The following is a 15,307-nucleotide window of genomic DNA, read 5'->3' as shown; positions in this document are numbered from 1 at the left end:
CTTACATTTAAATGGTTCAAGAACTTGCATGCAATACTTATTTAATAAAGTGTTGACAAAAGAAAGAATGATGGTATAAACCTACAATGAACTTAGCTGACAGGCCAAATGTAACGAAAATCGCTTGGACCCTCTGGGCTCAGTACTTAGCATAATCTACTATCCCATGGAAGAAAAAGGAGTGGTGAAATTCTTAGCCATGCCATGCCGCCCACAACATACTCAATACAATTTTGGATGATTTAGGTACATCAAAATAAAGTACAATTTTTGTAGTCAAAGCAACAACCCTTTATTGACATTTATTTTATTATAATATAGACATGATTAGTTTAAAATAAATAATTTCATTCTGTAGTCTCTCCAGGTATGAAGACCCTTGACTTGAAGGCAGTGCTAAAAGTTAGAGCCTAACCATTTGACCTCATTCTCTTGAGCAGCCTTAGCCTTTCGTATGTCTAAGCGCTGATCCATTTGACCAAGGTCACTTTTTCAATAATAAAAATTGACAGGCGACATATGAAGGGTTAAAGCACCCAGTCAGGGTTGGGCAACCCTTTGACCTCGTTCTCTTGAGCAGCCTTAAGCTCCAAAATCTCGTTTTGTATGGAGACGCTGAGCTCCTGTATGGGCACAGGCTCGGTGCGCCAGTACACTTCTTGATATTTAGACGTGCGGTTGCGACGCTTGTGGGCTTTTAGATGTACCTGCAATATTTGAAAAAATAGGCACGTAAGTACTGAGTAGACCACACCTTGTGATTTTTAATGAAATTTTTGAATATTGATAGTAGGCCATTGATAGTCGTCACTACTGGCCTTAGCGTCTATTTCAGACGATTTATGGTGCAATATCCGAGAGACATCGATTTTGATGACTAAAGAGACCTAAGATGCGAGAGCGACACATTTTGCCACACAACTGACAAGGGAAGCTTGCAATGTATTTCCCTTTTGTCGTTTAGTCGTTACAGTAGGCCTAGCACATGATGGCCGCGGGAGTATGTCGCCGCGAGATAGATGACACGTCTTTGTCTAATTGTATTAATGACATAAGGACAGGTAGTCTATCTCGCGGCGACATACTCCCGCGGCCATCATGTGCTAGGCCTACAGGTCATAGATAAAGGGAATAAAAATGAGTATCTAGATTTTTGTTATTCCACATGTCAGTTGAAATACGTAAACGTGGATTTTAAATTCATTAGAATGAAAACAGTCGAGATTAAGGATCCTTATCAAACACAGACGAAGGATTAAGGGTTCAAATCTCAGCTCCTATCATAGAGGAATACGTAAGTTGTAACTCCATACATCAGTAAATGCGAGTTATTTGTATAGGCATAGTCATAGTGACATATAGCGACAATCACGCGTCAACTAGCGTAAATTATCAGTACTGCTATTTGTCAATAGATGTCGCGACGAACGAAGAGTAATGCTTACCAATTTTTAGCTAATACTACAATAGTATTAATCAGTATTCTGTTTTCAATTCCTTAAGCTTGTTATATAAGTTGTAAACTCTTCTATTATTAATTTTTTGGCAGACGAGACTATTTACACCTAGTATGGAGTAGTAGTACTATGCTATTTGAAGCTAACCTTCTTGATATGCGTGTTGACCATGGACCGCAGGTGGAATAGCGATGGGCACAGCGGACAGCGGCGCGATGGTGCAGAATGGGCACATTTAGCGTGTTGATTGCGGCGGTTCACTGAGACGAAGCCGCGACCACAGATCTGCGAAGTAAGTAAAAGTTTGAGATTTGTTTCTACAACTGCAATAGCAGTGATAAATCCTTTTTTTGACAGACCTAGGTTAAAGTTTTCCCAAAAAATATAATAAAAATACAATGAATAAAGTAAGACCATTTGTCAAACTTATTATTAGTCAAAACCAAGAACGGGACTGACAAAGCTCTTACAAAAAAGCGTACCCCTCAAATTTATGGGTCTTTTAGGCTTAAAACTAGATGGCGCTGTTTCGCAGCCTGGAAGTGGCCAAAATCATTTTTCCCCAAATATTTTTGCGAGTTTTTATTTTTTATAAGAACAAATGACATATTAGTATGAAGATTATAGATAAAAAAATATGTGTCTGTTTGTTTGTCCGTCTTTCACGGCAAAACGGATCCACGAATTGACGTAATTTTTGGAATAATGACCCAAGGTACCGGAAGTCGGAGCAGACTGGTAGGTATACACCAAGGCAATAGGGGAAAAACTGGATAGACCACTGAAATCGCAGAACATATGTTCAGTTTTGGCTCTACTGATTTTCAGTCCCACACTTTCCAGTCTTTCTTGCCATTTTCCCAGTCCAAAAGCTAGTCCTATGTCCTATATAAAATAATCCTTAGTTAAAGAGAGGTCACTTGTGTAAAAATTTAGTTTAAAAGGTAACTCACGTCACATATATGCGGCCGCTCATTAGTATGCAGTCTTGTGTGCCACATGAGGGCCCGCTCATCTACAAAGTTGCCGCCGCACAGGTCACAGTGGAATCTCTTCTCCTTCTTCTTCGTGGGTTTTTCTTGAGGCTTTGGGGCTGGGGTTACGTTCCTGTAAAGTTAGAAGTGCGTTAAATCGTTGTAAATAATAATTTCAATTTCAATGATTTATTTGCAGAAAAAGGGTAAGTATAGGTCTTAAAATTATGTTAATAATTGTTCCACCTTTATCCGCTATCTCAAGACAGCATGCAAATGTGTAACTTATTCCTAAAACTATACATGTATCGGTATATATAACACACATTCATTATAATATATACAATTTGTACACAACAGAATAATTTTATAAGAAGAAAAATAATAATAAATAGAAAAAGTAAAGTATGATGGGTATATGAATTTTCAAAGTACAAAATCTTTTCATGCCCAGCCTGTTATGAAAAATTATGGGTAAGTATTTTGTTTTATGGAGGTATGAATCATCATATACATTATATTGGTCGAAAAATAAAATTGAAAATGATACTGGGTCGGTTTTTATCGTCTGTAGTAAGAGGTGCGAAAAATACATCTCCAATTCAAACCTCCACCAACAACAACAGCAATAAATTAATTATTATTATTTAATTATTTGTTTGCAGTAAAGTTTACTGTTATTGATTAGATGGATTTGTGCGTGGATTTTTATACTACTAAAGTTCCTCTCAACTAGTGATGTGCAAGTTGCGGAAACTTTCGAAAACAATCTTAAATTTCTTGAAAATTTACGAAACTTTCACGAAAAATAAAAGGAATTTAAATTTATGAAATGGAAAATTTCCACCCACTCGAATAGCATGCCGAATAGCGACCCTTGGTAACTTCTACGCAGCTGTGCGAATAGGCGAGACGACTAAAAAAACTAATTAGTCAATTAGTCGTCAGTTAGATTATCAAAGAATATTAGACACGTATTTTTTCTATTTTCTCGTAAACGAAAAATGACTACGGTAGAGCATTGAAGTTTCGCGTGACGTCACGCCTAGGTACAATTTTTACTTAGAAGTGACGTCACATGCCTGACATGCCCCACTCCGGAACTTTGATGCTATATATCTTTGTATTTTTTCATTAATTAGAAAAAGCGAAAAATATGTGTTCAGTATTTTTGGACGATCTAACTGACGGACTTAACAGAATGCCATTTTTTTATGTAGTTGTCATCCCTATTGTCCATACAAGGTATGGAAAGTTCCCAAGTTTTCCTATGTGAAAAATTCAGAATTTTGGAAACTTTTCATCGCACAGAGAACCTCCTATAGAGTGGCAGTCTTGTATATTTGGTTCGCGATACGAGTCACCAGTGTTTGGGGTGCGAGGAGCGGGCGGGGAATGTGTTAAGCGCGCTGTGATTGGCCGTTTCAAGGACGGCGGGCAGTCGCGCCAGATGAAAAGGGACAGAAGTATGACTGTCCCTCTACTGACGCGTAAGTGGCCAATGTAAGTTGACCTATGCCGGCTCTGAATAAATTATAAATATGACTTATTTGTGGAATGTAATGCCGTCTGTTTTTAAATTTGAGCTTCTTGTTACCTTTCCACACCATTTCACACTACAGGTGGACATCTTTAAGGCATCAAAATACCCTTTTCCAATTTTTTTGTGCGAAAAACACGCGCTGCTTTCGGGTCTGTTACTTGGTCGATACTGATCGGGCACGGCGAGCGCCCGCGCTTATATCAGTGCAAATACTAGGAAGGCTGGCGACCGCGAGTCGTCTTGTAATAGATGTCTATAGGGGTTGGTCTGTGTTTCATCGGCACAAGAGTACTCTCAACTATATCAATGATATACATTTTATGCTAAATTATTTTACTTACGCATTTTTCCCATTCAAATGATCCTCATGCTTCTTAATATGACTATCAAAACTAAGTTCTCCCTTATACATCTTCCCGCAATAATAACACGTATACTTCTTATCATGTTTCTTCTCATAATGCTGTCTCAGATGCTCCTCATCTGCTAAAACCTGTCCACAGAGTTCACAGATATGGGAGCCAGTCACAGAGCTCTGTGTAGCTTCGTGCCGCTTGAGGTGCGAGATGATGGTGTCCCGCTTCTTGAAGACCATGTTGCAGATCGCACAGATGTGTGTGTTGGTGTGCGTTTTAAGGTGGTTGTTAAACTCTTGCTCGTCTTCCATTGTGGCTTTGCATACCTGAAAGATTTAATTTTATTTCTGTACCAAAATGCAATACTTTAAGTGGTTTAAGGCTGATCTAAGCTGAGGATTATGTATATGTTAGAAATAAATCTGTTCCCTTTATTTGATTTATTGTTATTCCTGTTTATATATATGTCATTTTCATGGTAAAGGTAACACATTGTTGCTTACCATAAGGATGAAAATTGCTTGTATACCTGATATACAAATTACCTGTTAGAGTGTGTACTTAAGCGACAATATGGTATTTTTATCATGACAATGTCACATATTACTACCAGGTACTGAAATTTTATTATATTTTAATTTAGAAATGAGAACATTAGGCTTTTATCAATTTTGATCACTTAGACAAAGAATATATTGACAGAAAATGCTATTGTAATAAGGAAGTAGAGTGTTATACTAAATTATTATTATTATTGCTAATGCACAGGCAAAAAAGCTACGTGCACGTCAATGTCCTGATGCACTTGTGTTTTGTCCATTCAATAAATATTTGTCTAGTCTGTTTTTAAAAGAGTTCACTGTAGGTGCACTGATTACGGTTTCGGGCAAACTGTTCCACACTCTCACTACGCGGTGGTTCTAAGATGATTTGTATGAGTAAACAAACCTGACAAACAAACAAATCAATGTTATGTTCAGTTTTCATGTGCTCCTTTAATTTAGCTCCAAATCGATACTTGACCGGGCACTGGCTGCAGAACATGTATGTCATTGGCCTTCTCTTCCTCCGCTGCTTACATTTCTCCACCTCCACTTCCACTTTAACTTTATCCGTATAACCAAAAATTTTCATATACTTCTTCTCCTCAACTTTATCAACTAATACGTAACTTCCATCTCGAGATTTTAAAAAGGATGGCTTATTGTTATCATTCATGACTACAATGACATTCTCTTCCTCATCATCCATAACCTCCTTTTTTACCACTACTTCACATTCCTTTTTGGTAACAGAAATATGTTTTTCACTATCTGACTGATCATCAGCATTTTCACGACTATTCTGGAGCGCTAGGCCTTCTAAATCATAGTCATATGCATCAACACTTGGAGCAAATAATGGCAATGAGATACAGATTGAATCTTCAGAGTTTTGCAAATCTGTATTGATAAAATCCATGTTCTGTTGCAGTTCTTCTGTGTAGAAATTTAGGATCTCTTGACTCCGCTTGGTTGATAGAAAGAACTTGTAGGCGGCTGATGCTGTTACAAAGCAATCTGAACATACTCTGTATTGAATTATATCTGAAAACTGGTGAAACATACAATTAAGATTATAATATAATAAAGACTTTCAGAAGAGTGGGAAATATAGTAAAAAGCTTTGGTAACTAACCTTCACGTCGCAAACCTGCTCTAAGACGTCTGCTATGCAATATTCCTTGCCTTCCTTGCATATTGTAGTCAAAATATGTTCATTTAGCTGGTCCAGCGGCTTCAAGCAAACTAAACACAAATTATCTGCCAATGTACCGTTTACGATGTGTTGGATAACAACTTTGAGGTCCACGGAACTCGCCATAGCCTCCTGCCAAACAAAATATCTCTGTAACACATATTATAACTTTATTTTGAAACACGTAAAATGTGTTTACATGCCAAATTTCGGAATTTACCACTTACAAATTATAGCTGCGTTCTATAAAAGCAAACGGAGCCAGAACGAGACTTGGAAGCGATCGTTGAAACCATTACCAATGGCCGATGGCCGACGACGTATTTGTATTTTGTTGCTACATCAAAATTTGTAACTGAAATACCTGTTACAAATACCAAGTATTTTGTCGAGTACCAAAAATACTACTGGAGAGGGTTGAAAAATTATTCCTGGCAATACTGAACTTGCAATCTGTCAAAATTAATTATTGTTCGCTGAAGGAGTGGTGTTGATCTTGCAAATGGATCGCTTTTCTAATTACTGCTCAATTTTCGTGCTCAAAGGCAGAAAGGAAGCTAGAACAGAAGAGTCTCCTACTTACCATCGGCAGACCGACACCTGGGATAGCGTATGAATCCTAAATTATACATGCTGGGAATATAGTACTTTTCGCAATGGAAGGTAATTGTGAGTTATTGAATAATAACAGAACAAATAATTGGCTTTATTACAATCTTGATAACAATTTTATTATGTAGTTATGTTGTAATTGAGGATGTTTAGGTTTGATTTAGTATCAGGTTTCACTACTAAATTTTCTTTTTGCGGAATGCCTCACGATATTTTTTCTGTTTGTAAATACTGCAGTACAACCTGTTATTGTGCATTTGATACGCCAGTAAATACACTTAGCTGCGCGGTGTAGATAGGAATTTACATATTAATTCTCCTTTGCTTAAACATTCATACAAATTTGCATAACAATCAGGCCAAATGCCAGTTATTATTGTAATGTGTACTTACCTATTATATTTGAGTTGATGCATTGTTATTATTTCCTTTTTTTAACTTGATCCCAATAAGATTATTTTTATTTCCTTTAACTTCAATGTGTCATCTTGAATAATACAGGATGATTTCTTAAACTAAATAGTTTCTTATTTTTAAAAAGTCTAATATTGTTTTAATATTTTTCTATGACTATTCCAAAAACTTTTTTTGTTTATGAAATTTGCATGCTATTTAAACCTGTTGGAAGAGGTGAAACTATTTCCTTCCACTAGTGTGATAACAATGTGTTAAAGTATTTATACTTCATTCTCTTGAGTATTCAACACCAGCCTTCTCAAGCTTACCTTGGGATGTGGGACTTAGTCAATTTGTGTAAGAAACCTCTTATAATTTTGTCTGTTATTCATTTTCTTTATAATCATTTACTTAATTATGTAGCTATGTTGACAATCTGGGTCATAATGTACTATAACTCTTTGACTGACATACATATTTTCAAATAAAATTATTAGAATTGTGATTTTATGTCAATATGAAATTTTTAATTTAATTCACTTAATCAATCGGGAGTCAATGGCCAACACTCCAGGGGTTGAAACATAAATTCCCTATTTTTGCACTTGAATCATAATCTCCTTGTCTGTTAGCTATTAATTAAAATACCATTATGTTACAGATTCAATGGCCTTAGAAAATACCCTCCAAACCGACTCAAACTACCAACTAACCGATGGTGTAACAATAAAGGAGGAGTTAGACAATAACATAGTCATAGAAGAACACAATGTAGCTCTACAACTAAAAACAGAAAAAGAAGACCCCTATCAGAACATCCAACTAGAAGTTAAACATGAACCGGAAGTCAATTTCCGGAAATACATAGAGAATAAGATATTAGAAGAGTTTAAAGTACAAAGTGAAGTAGATTCAATATTGCCTATAATAGATCCGGAAGAGGAAGAAAAAGTAAAACAGGAATGTTTGGTGGATGATGCGATGATATCATATGATTTTCCGAACTTTGATGACGGGAGTGTCGGGGCTAGGAGTATGGAGACTGGGAGTATGGACAGCAATGATGTGGAGGCGCTGGGGAATGTGGAGGCGTGTCTGCAGGAAGATGGGGTCAGCGTTAAATATGAGAATGAAGAGTATGATGTGAGTATTAAAAAAGAATTGTTATAATATAATCCATATTTGAACAACAGTTTATTGTATTTTTGTTGCAAAGCATTTTTTTTCTTGATTATACTCCAAAAGGTTTACACTTAGGATTTTTTGTCTTCTACATGTTGGTGTGTAGCTAATGTTACAAATATAATTATTTTAAGTACACTGTTAATTTTCTTGATCAGAGGTAACTGCATCAAAAATCTACTGTTGGTATCAGACATACAACAACTTAAAAATTAGCATACACAACATAAGTTTTATCTTATTGGAAAAAAACTTTCTTATATTAAATCTTGACTAGGCCAAGTGGAAGAAATGAGAAGCCCACCCACCAATAAGACATGAATGTTTGCTGAACTGTTCTTTTTGATTCTTAATAGTCCTTGCAGGTAGTGCTATCCATGGTCTGCATTTATCTTTCGAATATAGAAGATTAATCCTTCAATTAAAAATATTTTCAGGATCCACACTTAACCGTGAAAGAAGAAGGAGATTTAACAGTAACAGAAACTCATCTAATCTCAAATAAAGTGATCAACACAACATCCACCATCACCAACCCGCAGGACGGGCTCACACAGTCGCAGACCACAAAGACACTAGTCATGGAAATACACCCCATGTCACATAGCGGCAATGTCCCTCTCTCAAAAATCGGAAATCCAGAAGAGATCCTACCCAATGAGATCGAATATGATGATTTCCTACTAAATTCTATCACAGGAAATGAATTGACACTAGAGCAAGAGGCGTACGGACTTTTAAAGGCTAAAAAGAAAAAGGTAGACGTAATAAAGATACATCAATGTCCCAAATGCGTGAACAGATACAGTACTAAAAAGGCCCTTACTTATCATCTCTCCGTCCATGCTACTATAGAGAAACGAGCCGAAGGCGTCATTCAAGGGCAGAAAACTAGACGTCTAAACAGATTAAAAGCTGAAAAACAATACAGAACACAACTTAAAAAACAAATGAAACAGGAGCAACGTCTCAAAACTAAAATTGAAAAGATAAAGCTTAAAAAGAAACCTGCAGAACCAGTTAAGAAAGAAGGTTATGAATGCACCTGTGGAAAGGTTTTCAGAAGAAGAAGTCGTATGGAAACTTGTCTAAGATCCCATAACCTGTTTGCCGAAGAAAAAACTTACCCCTGCAATACATGCGCGAAGAATTTTAAAGATAAAGAAGAATTAACAATACATAGAAAACGATTTCACACTAAAAAGAAGTTCCCATGCAAATTTTGCCCCACAGACTATAACACGCCTAAAGAGCTCTTCAAGCATTTACAAATACATCAGAAAGTACAGTTGATGGAGTACAAAGTTATTTCAGAAATTGTTAAAGGCAAAAAGAAGATGCGATGTTTCATGTGTTCTAAAACGTGTGCTGATCTATCAGAATTGAAGTCACATGTTATGGATGATCATAAAGAGCCTTATATTTGTCCGCATTGCCAGCAAACATTCCCTAAAATAATAGATTTTGCTAATCACACCAAGACATCACATCCTGAAGTTGAAGGCCAATCAGTCTTAGATGTCCTAGAAGCGTTTTCTAAACTAGTACAAGCATGGAAGTGTGAGGAATGTGAACTACAGTTCCATGAGGCAGACAAACTGGCGAGGCATCAGATTGAAAAGCATAGTAGAGAAATCAAATCAGAGCTACAATTCCAATGTACAGATTGTCAAAGAGTTTTCATAACACAGAAAGGTCTCACATCACATAGACGAGTTCATCACAATACAGAAACGCCCGAAATCAGTGACATTATAGAAAAGGGTATAATGTGTTTAGAATGTAGGAAAATATGCAAAGACATGAACGCTTTAACTTCACACATGAGGCTACATTCTCCGGATAGAAGATATCCGTGCAAATTTTGTGATTTTCGTTTCGCTACTCCTGAAAAAAGAAAGACACACGCTGAAGTTCATACGGGTGATATGAAATATGTATGTTTCATTTGTGAGTATCAGTGTACGTCGGAGAACAGACTAAAACAGCATAAATTATCAGCGAAGCATTCAAATATGAAGGAATACTTGTTGACCGGTAAAATAAATAATGAATCGACTTCTAAGCAGGATGAAATTAAAGCGTCTCAAAGTAAAAGTGTTAAGAAAAAGAAGACTGAAGAACTCCGGGGTCGAAGTTACTTGTGAAGTGTGCGGGGAAAAGTTTCCTAGCGAAGAGAGTATGTTGGAACATAAGCAGACTCACCCATTTATCGAGTTTCCTAATGAAGACACGCCTAGTAGGATATTTTTCAAGTAGCCTTATCTTGCCTGCTTATTTAGTACTGCCGTGTTGAACTAAAAGGGTTGAAAAATTTATGCCATCCATTTTAAGAAAATATCAGAAGTGCCTCTAGTGCCGCATCACCCTTCACCTTAGAGCGTTTTCACATTATCCGATCCGATATTGGATGTAGAAAGGGTGTCAAGGCAAAAGTCAAAGTCAGCGCCTATAATTTATAGGATATTGGATCGGATAATGTGAAAACTCGCTTAAGACGTATGCTTAGACACGGATCCGTGCGTGAGAATTTTAATCTACTGTTTTAAATACCAAGGTCACTATTTCAACCCAAAATTTTAGTTCCACACGGTTAAGACTATCCAGAATATTTGTTCCTATTTTATAAAGGCATCAACCCATTTTAGTTCCACACGGCAGAATGCCACAGGTTTAAAAAACAGTACAGGTCCTAAACATTATATTACTTATATCAATCGAGTAAGGTTTTTTGTATGGTTCTACTCAATCACAAAGATAGTCAACAAATTTTTAGTTATAGGTCAAATAGGGGATTGAAGCGTCAGCGGTTTTTTTACAGGTTTCTTAGGCTTCGTTTCCACTAGAGACGTGCTAGGTTGTATAACAACTTGGTAGAAAAAGAACTGGCTTGAAAGAAAAGAAGTCTTGTCCTGTTTTCTCACACATCTTGATTTGAACGAGACGACACATCATTCAAAGTCAAAGCATAACAATTTACAACTCATATTCAAGCGGTAGTCCCCCTCCAATTCATTTTATAAGAAAGAGAGTTCTTGTAATACCACCAGGATGTATATTTGTTAGAAAGGTCTGAGTGCCACTCTAGTGAGTGATTAGTTCTTATCAAAGAGCACATCTTTGGTGGAAACGTAGCCTTACTTATAATATATTTCAGTAAGTTATATTTGTTTCTACACCTGTGGCTATGTAAAAGTATATTAGGGACTTTTTAAGTTAATATTTAAGTGTTTTTTATTTAAATTAAGTGTCAAGCTAGTCTTATACGTATTCGCAAATTTGATCCAATGAAAGCTAATTGTAATAGATTTTTTCTGCGTATCAAATATATCGCAAAGGCCAAGGTGCTCAAAAATATCTTAATACACAGTTTTTTTTTATCTTGTCAGCGTACACAAGATGTCGTGATCTATTTATCGCTCTTCCGTCTTCGTACGACAGAAAGAGATAGTTGCGATGCGCTATAGTGTGAACGATTAGCATCTTGTTTAGCCCTGCCAGTTCTATTTGAGATATCTTGTCTTTTTTAATTACCTTTAGCTTTTATTGGATTATTATATGTAAAATATGTGCCTGAATAATGTAAATTGCTTAAGTACTTACTTCGGCTGGTTCGAAATAATTCAGTGTTTAAAAAAATAAAATATTTTACAAATGCCATATTATTTAATACAGGGTGATTTCCGGGTCGTGGTGACATTAACCCCTCGTATGCTTAGACACGGATCCGTGCGTGGGAATTTTAACTTATTGTTTTAAATGTCAAGGTCACTATTTCAATGGTCAAAATTGACAGGCCGCATACGAGGGGTTAATTGTAAATAAAAAATGTCTTAAGATGGTCATACTAATAAAATTCACAATACTTAGAATACATTCTAAGGAAGATCTTGTTAAGTATGGCTATAGTAAAGGCCCTAACATACTCGCAAATCGTCAGTGTGATAGAGCCTTTCTTTATACAATTTTTTTGGATTAGAATCACTTCTCTAGAATCACCAGTATGAATCATACTTTGACAAATAAAATAGAACAGCTGAGTAACTACCGATAGCGATGTATATCGCTACGTTGTAAACAAAGAGGATCTAGTATTATAGAGAGTTACTGTCAAAGTAAAATGCGTAATCACAGTGCAGACTGCCATCTCTCGACACAAGCTTAAAACTTTTGAACCTCAGTTTTGACATTTGTTTTGAGCTTGATATGTGTTAAAATTTGGCCCGATATTGTTAACAACATTTGAAAATTATATTTCGAATTTCAAAAACTAGTTTGCTCAACTTATCGGGTTTCACCAGTAAACCCTCGATATTAGCGCCATCTAGCCGAGCGTTCCCCAAAGGTAACGCCATCTAGGCCACCGTACCTTTTTCTCTATGGCTTTGAGGTACGTTATTTTCTTAGACCTTATCCGTCTATACGGAGTTACATATGTCTTTGATTGTAAATAATCGATCCACCTTACAATGTATATATTAAATAGACATATAAAGGAGAAATAAAACTGTTGCATATTCAAAAAACGTATTTATTATCACAAAACATGATAAAACCTCCCTTCTCAGTATTTGTGACTCCCGCATCTCATTTATTTCACTAAATGATGTTCTCTAGCAAAAGTTACTATAAGGACCTCAAGAGCTAACAGTATAATACTAGACGAAAGTTGCCGGTGATATCTCAGTTGTTAGCTCATTGGGTCATGACTGACAGTTGTGGTTGTGTGTGTGTGTGATGAGACGACTCACTGGTCGTTCGCATGCACACAGACATGGAAAGGATGCGTGTACAGCGCAATAGGAGCGTCCATCTTCAAGTGTGTGTGGATTCAAGATCGCCCGGCATGTCCAATCTCCTTCCTTCCTATATCTATGATATAACCCTTAAATGCACAGTGATGTATATGTACAACATGCATTTTTGACTATTTACAGCATGTCAAAATTCAAATTTGAATAAATATTTGTCAAGGTCATGCATTTAAGGGTTAAGCTAAGCTATCATCTGTATACGAGTAACTGGTACATTGTGTTACCTTTTGCTAGAGAACTTCACGAATACGATTGTAGGTAGAACCATAGCACACCTCGGACACTGGCGATCAAATATATGAAAGAGGACCGTTCCTAGCACACAGTCTAAGCTCGTGTAGGTGAACGCGTACTATGCTTGTATGAGTGACATATGACAGGTCGACTGTTCGCGTTTTTGACAGGCGGTAACTGTGAGGTAACCGAAAGGGGGTGGGCGGCACTTTCCGAGGGGAGCGGGAGTGGCCATACTGTACGATAGTACTCTTTATTATACTGTGACCATAGTCAAGAAAATACTAAGACGCCTAAAATCGGTTTTATATCCCATAACAGATTTCATGTTATTTTTGTACAGAAGGAGATTGTGGGAAATCATTTATTTTGTAACCAGTAAGTGAACATTAATTTCAGCTCCGAAGTTGGTTATAATTTTTTAATGCCTTTAGTATGTTTTTATCACTACTATACACACTACCAATTTAAGAATCTGTGGTAGATCATACCGTTATTAATTATTAATGAAATAAGGTGCATTAGGGTAATTTCGAAAGTCGCACAAAAATCACCATTATTTCCATCATATCAAGATTCCCCTTTCGGAATTACCAGAGCATTTCTGCCATTCGGAATTACCCTAATGCACCTTAATAGTCAAAATGTAGATATTATTTGTAAAAGGTTGGACATGATATAAACTTATTTCATTTTACTATCTCGGTTCAAATTTCAGTGATATTAGCGATTTATAATACTTATACGTCATAAACACAAAATATTCAAGAAGAAAATTCTATTTAGATACGCACGCAATAGTAAAATGCTAAAAGTTTATAATTAAAGCATATGTGCAGATGAGTTTAGTTACATCTACAAAAGTACAAACTTACACCAACAAAAATATCTAAAGACTATTGTAATATTATAAGCATAAAATCTTTCCTATTTTTTTCACATAAACTAGTGCGTAGATATAACTGTACAGGACTGTACTGTGTGATGAAATAACATGTACATACATATACTATAAAAAACTGCGTACATACATTTTAAATACGGAGTATCTATATTGATCTAATTACATATAAAACCACGTACAGTTAGAAATCACAAGAATTATACAGGGTGGAACATATTCATGGTCCCTGAAAGGAAAGTGCATTAAAATCTTTAGTTTATTTCCCTTACGAGAAATATTCAGTAGATATTTGTTTAAATCTATTAAGTCTTAAAGATAAAAGAAAGTTTTCTTTATATAAAAGATTTTAAGGTACTTCTCCCCCAGGGCCCAATATTTTTTCCATCCTGTATATTATTAGATCGCCAATTGCGACCTGTGTATATATAAACTTAATCAAATTGCCTACACTGGCATTATTTAGTGAAATGCCTAGTTTTTAAATAGACAAAATAAAATGACTGGTAGTACAAGATTTATCTTATCACTGGAGAGTGTTCTCTGTTTGACTTGGGGCAAAAACATTTCAGAGAGCTAACTACAAAAAATAAACGAACCATGTCCACAAATTGGGTAGCTTTTGCACATTGTACACATTGTAATTTTTCCTCAGTCACCCATTGACCACGAACGCTGTAAAGTGTTCGAAACGTCGGAATGAATTTTAAATTCATTATACGCGATTTAATCCGTTTCCATAGTTTTATTTCATGAGTAACTATCGCGGTAACCGAAGACAATATTAAATAATTACATAGTTTGCCAATTTGGTACTAACTTATCTTCGACTGGCTCTGTTGATTTTATTACACTTACAAATCTCATAGGGCAGTAAATTATTACTCCCCAGCAGCCTACAAACTTTTGACCAAGTCAGGTTAAATTGTTGATGTTCTGAATATTATTACTCTTGAATTTGAAGACTATGAATACAATCGTCAAAGCTGTGACATTCTGGCGCCCGGTTTTTATCACAACTAAAACATCATTGCCTTAAAGTCATTCTGTAGGGCGAGTTGCTTGAGTTGTTAATTCTATAAACTAACATAACCTCCAAAA

The 15,307-nt window shown here is 36.0% G+C and overlaps 2 protein-coding genes across 3 annotated transcripts; one reads left to right on the top strand and one right to left on the bottom strand.

The window, feature by feature from the left end:
- Nucleotides 1-267: 267 nt before the first annotated feature.
- LOC125237163 (myoneurin-like) lies at nucleotides 268-6,370 on the bottom strand. 2 transcript variants are annotated; one of them, XM_048144146.1, is made up of 8 exons: nucleotides 6,295-6,370; nucleotides 6,008-6,199; nucleotides 5,279-5,923; nucleotides 4,316-4,656; nucleotides 2,411-2,564; nucleotides 1,605-1,742; nucleotides 528-707; nucleotides 268-442 (listed from the first exon to the last, which is right to left on the bottom strand). In XM_048144146.1, the coding sequence occupies exons 2-7, from the start codon at nucleotides 6,191-6,193 to the stop codon at nucleotides 528-530; spliced, it is 1,644 nt and encodes a 547-aa protein (XP_048000103.1). In that variant the 5' UTR covers nucleotides 6,194-6,199; nucleotides 6,295-6,370; the 3' UTR covers nucleotides 268-442. The 2 variants fall into 2 exon arrangements, with proteins under 2 accessions (XP_048000103.1, XP_048000104.1); XM_048144147.1 differs by having other exon boundaries at nucleotides 268-445; nucleotides 531-707.
- A 126-nt stretch (nucleotides 6,371-6,496) lies between these two features.
- Nucleotides 6,497-10,756, top strand: LOC125237162 (zinc finger protein 345-like). The gene is made up of 3 exons (XM_048144144.1): nucleotides 6,497-6,730; nucleotides 7,737-8,218; nucleotides 8,695-10,756. Exons 1-3 carry the CDS (start codon nucleotides 6,724-6,726, stop codon nucleotides 10,402-10,404), a joined length of 2,199 nt encoding a protein of 732 aa, XP_048000101.1. The 5' UTR covers nucleotides 6,497-6,723; the 3' UTR covers nucleotides 10,405-10,756.
- Nucleotides 10,757-15,307: the final 4,551 nt, after the last annotated feature.

This window comes from Leguminivora glycinivorella, chromosome 20 (assembly GCF_023078275.1).
Source record: "Leguminivora glycinivorella isolate SPB_JAAS2020 chromosome 20, LegGlyc_1.1, whole genome shotgun sequence".
NCBI lineage: Eukaryota > Metazoa > Arthropoda > Insecta > Lepidoptera > Tortricidae > Leguminivora > Leguminivora glycinivorella.
The sequence above is the reverse complement of the archived record's forward strand: the minus strand, read 5'-3'. Positions and strand labels throughout refer to the sequence as shown.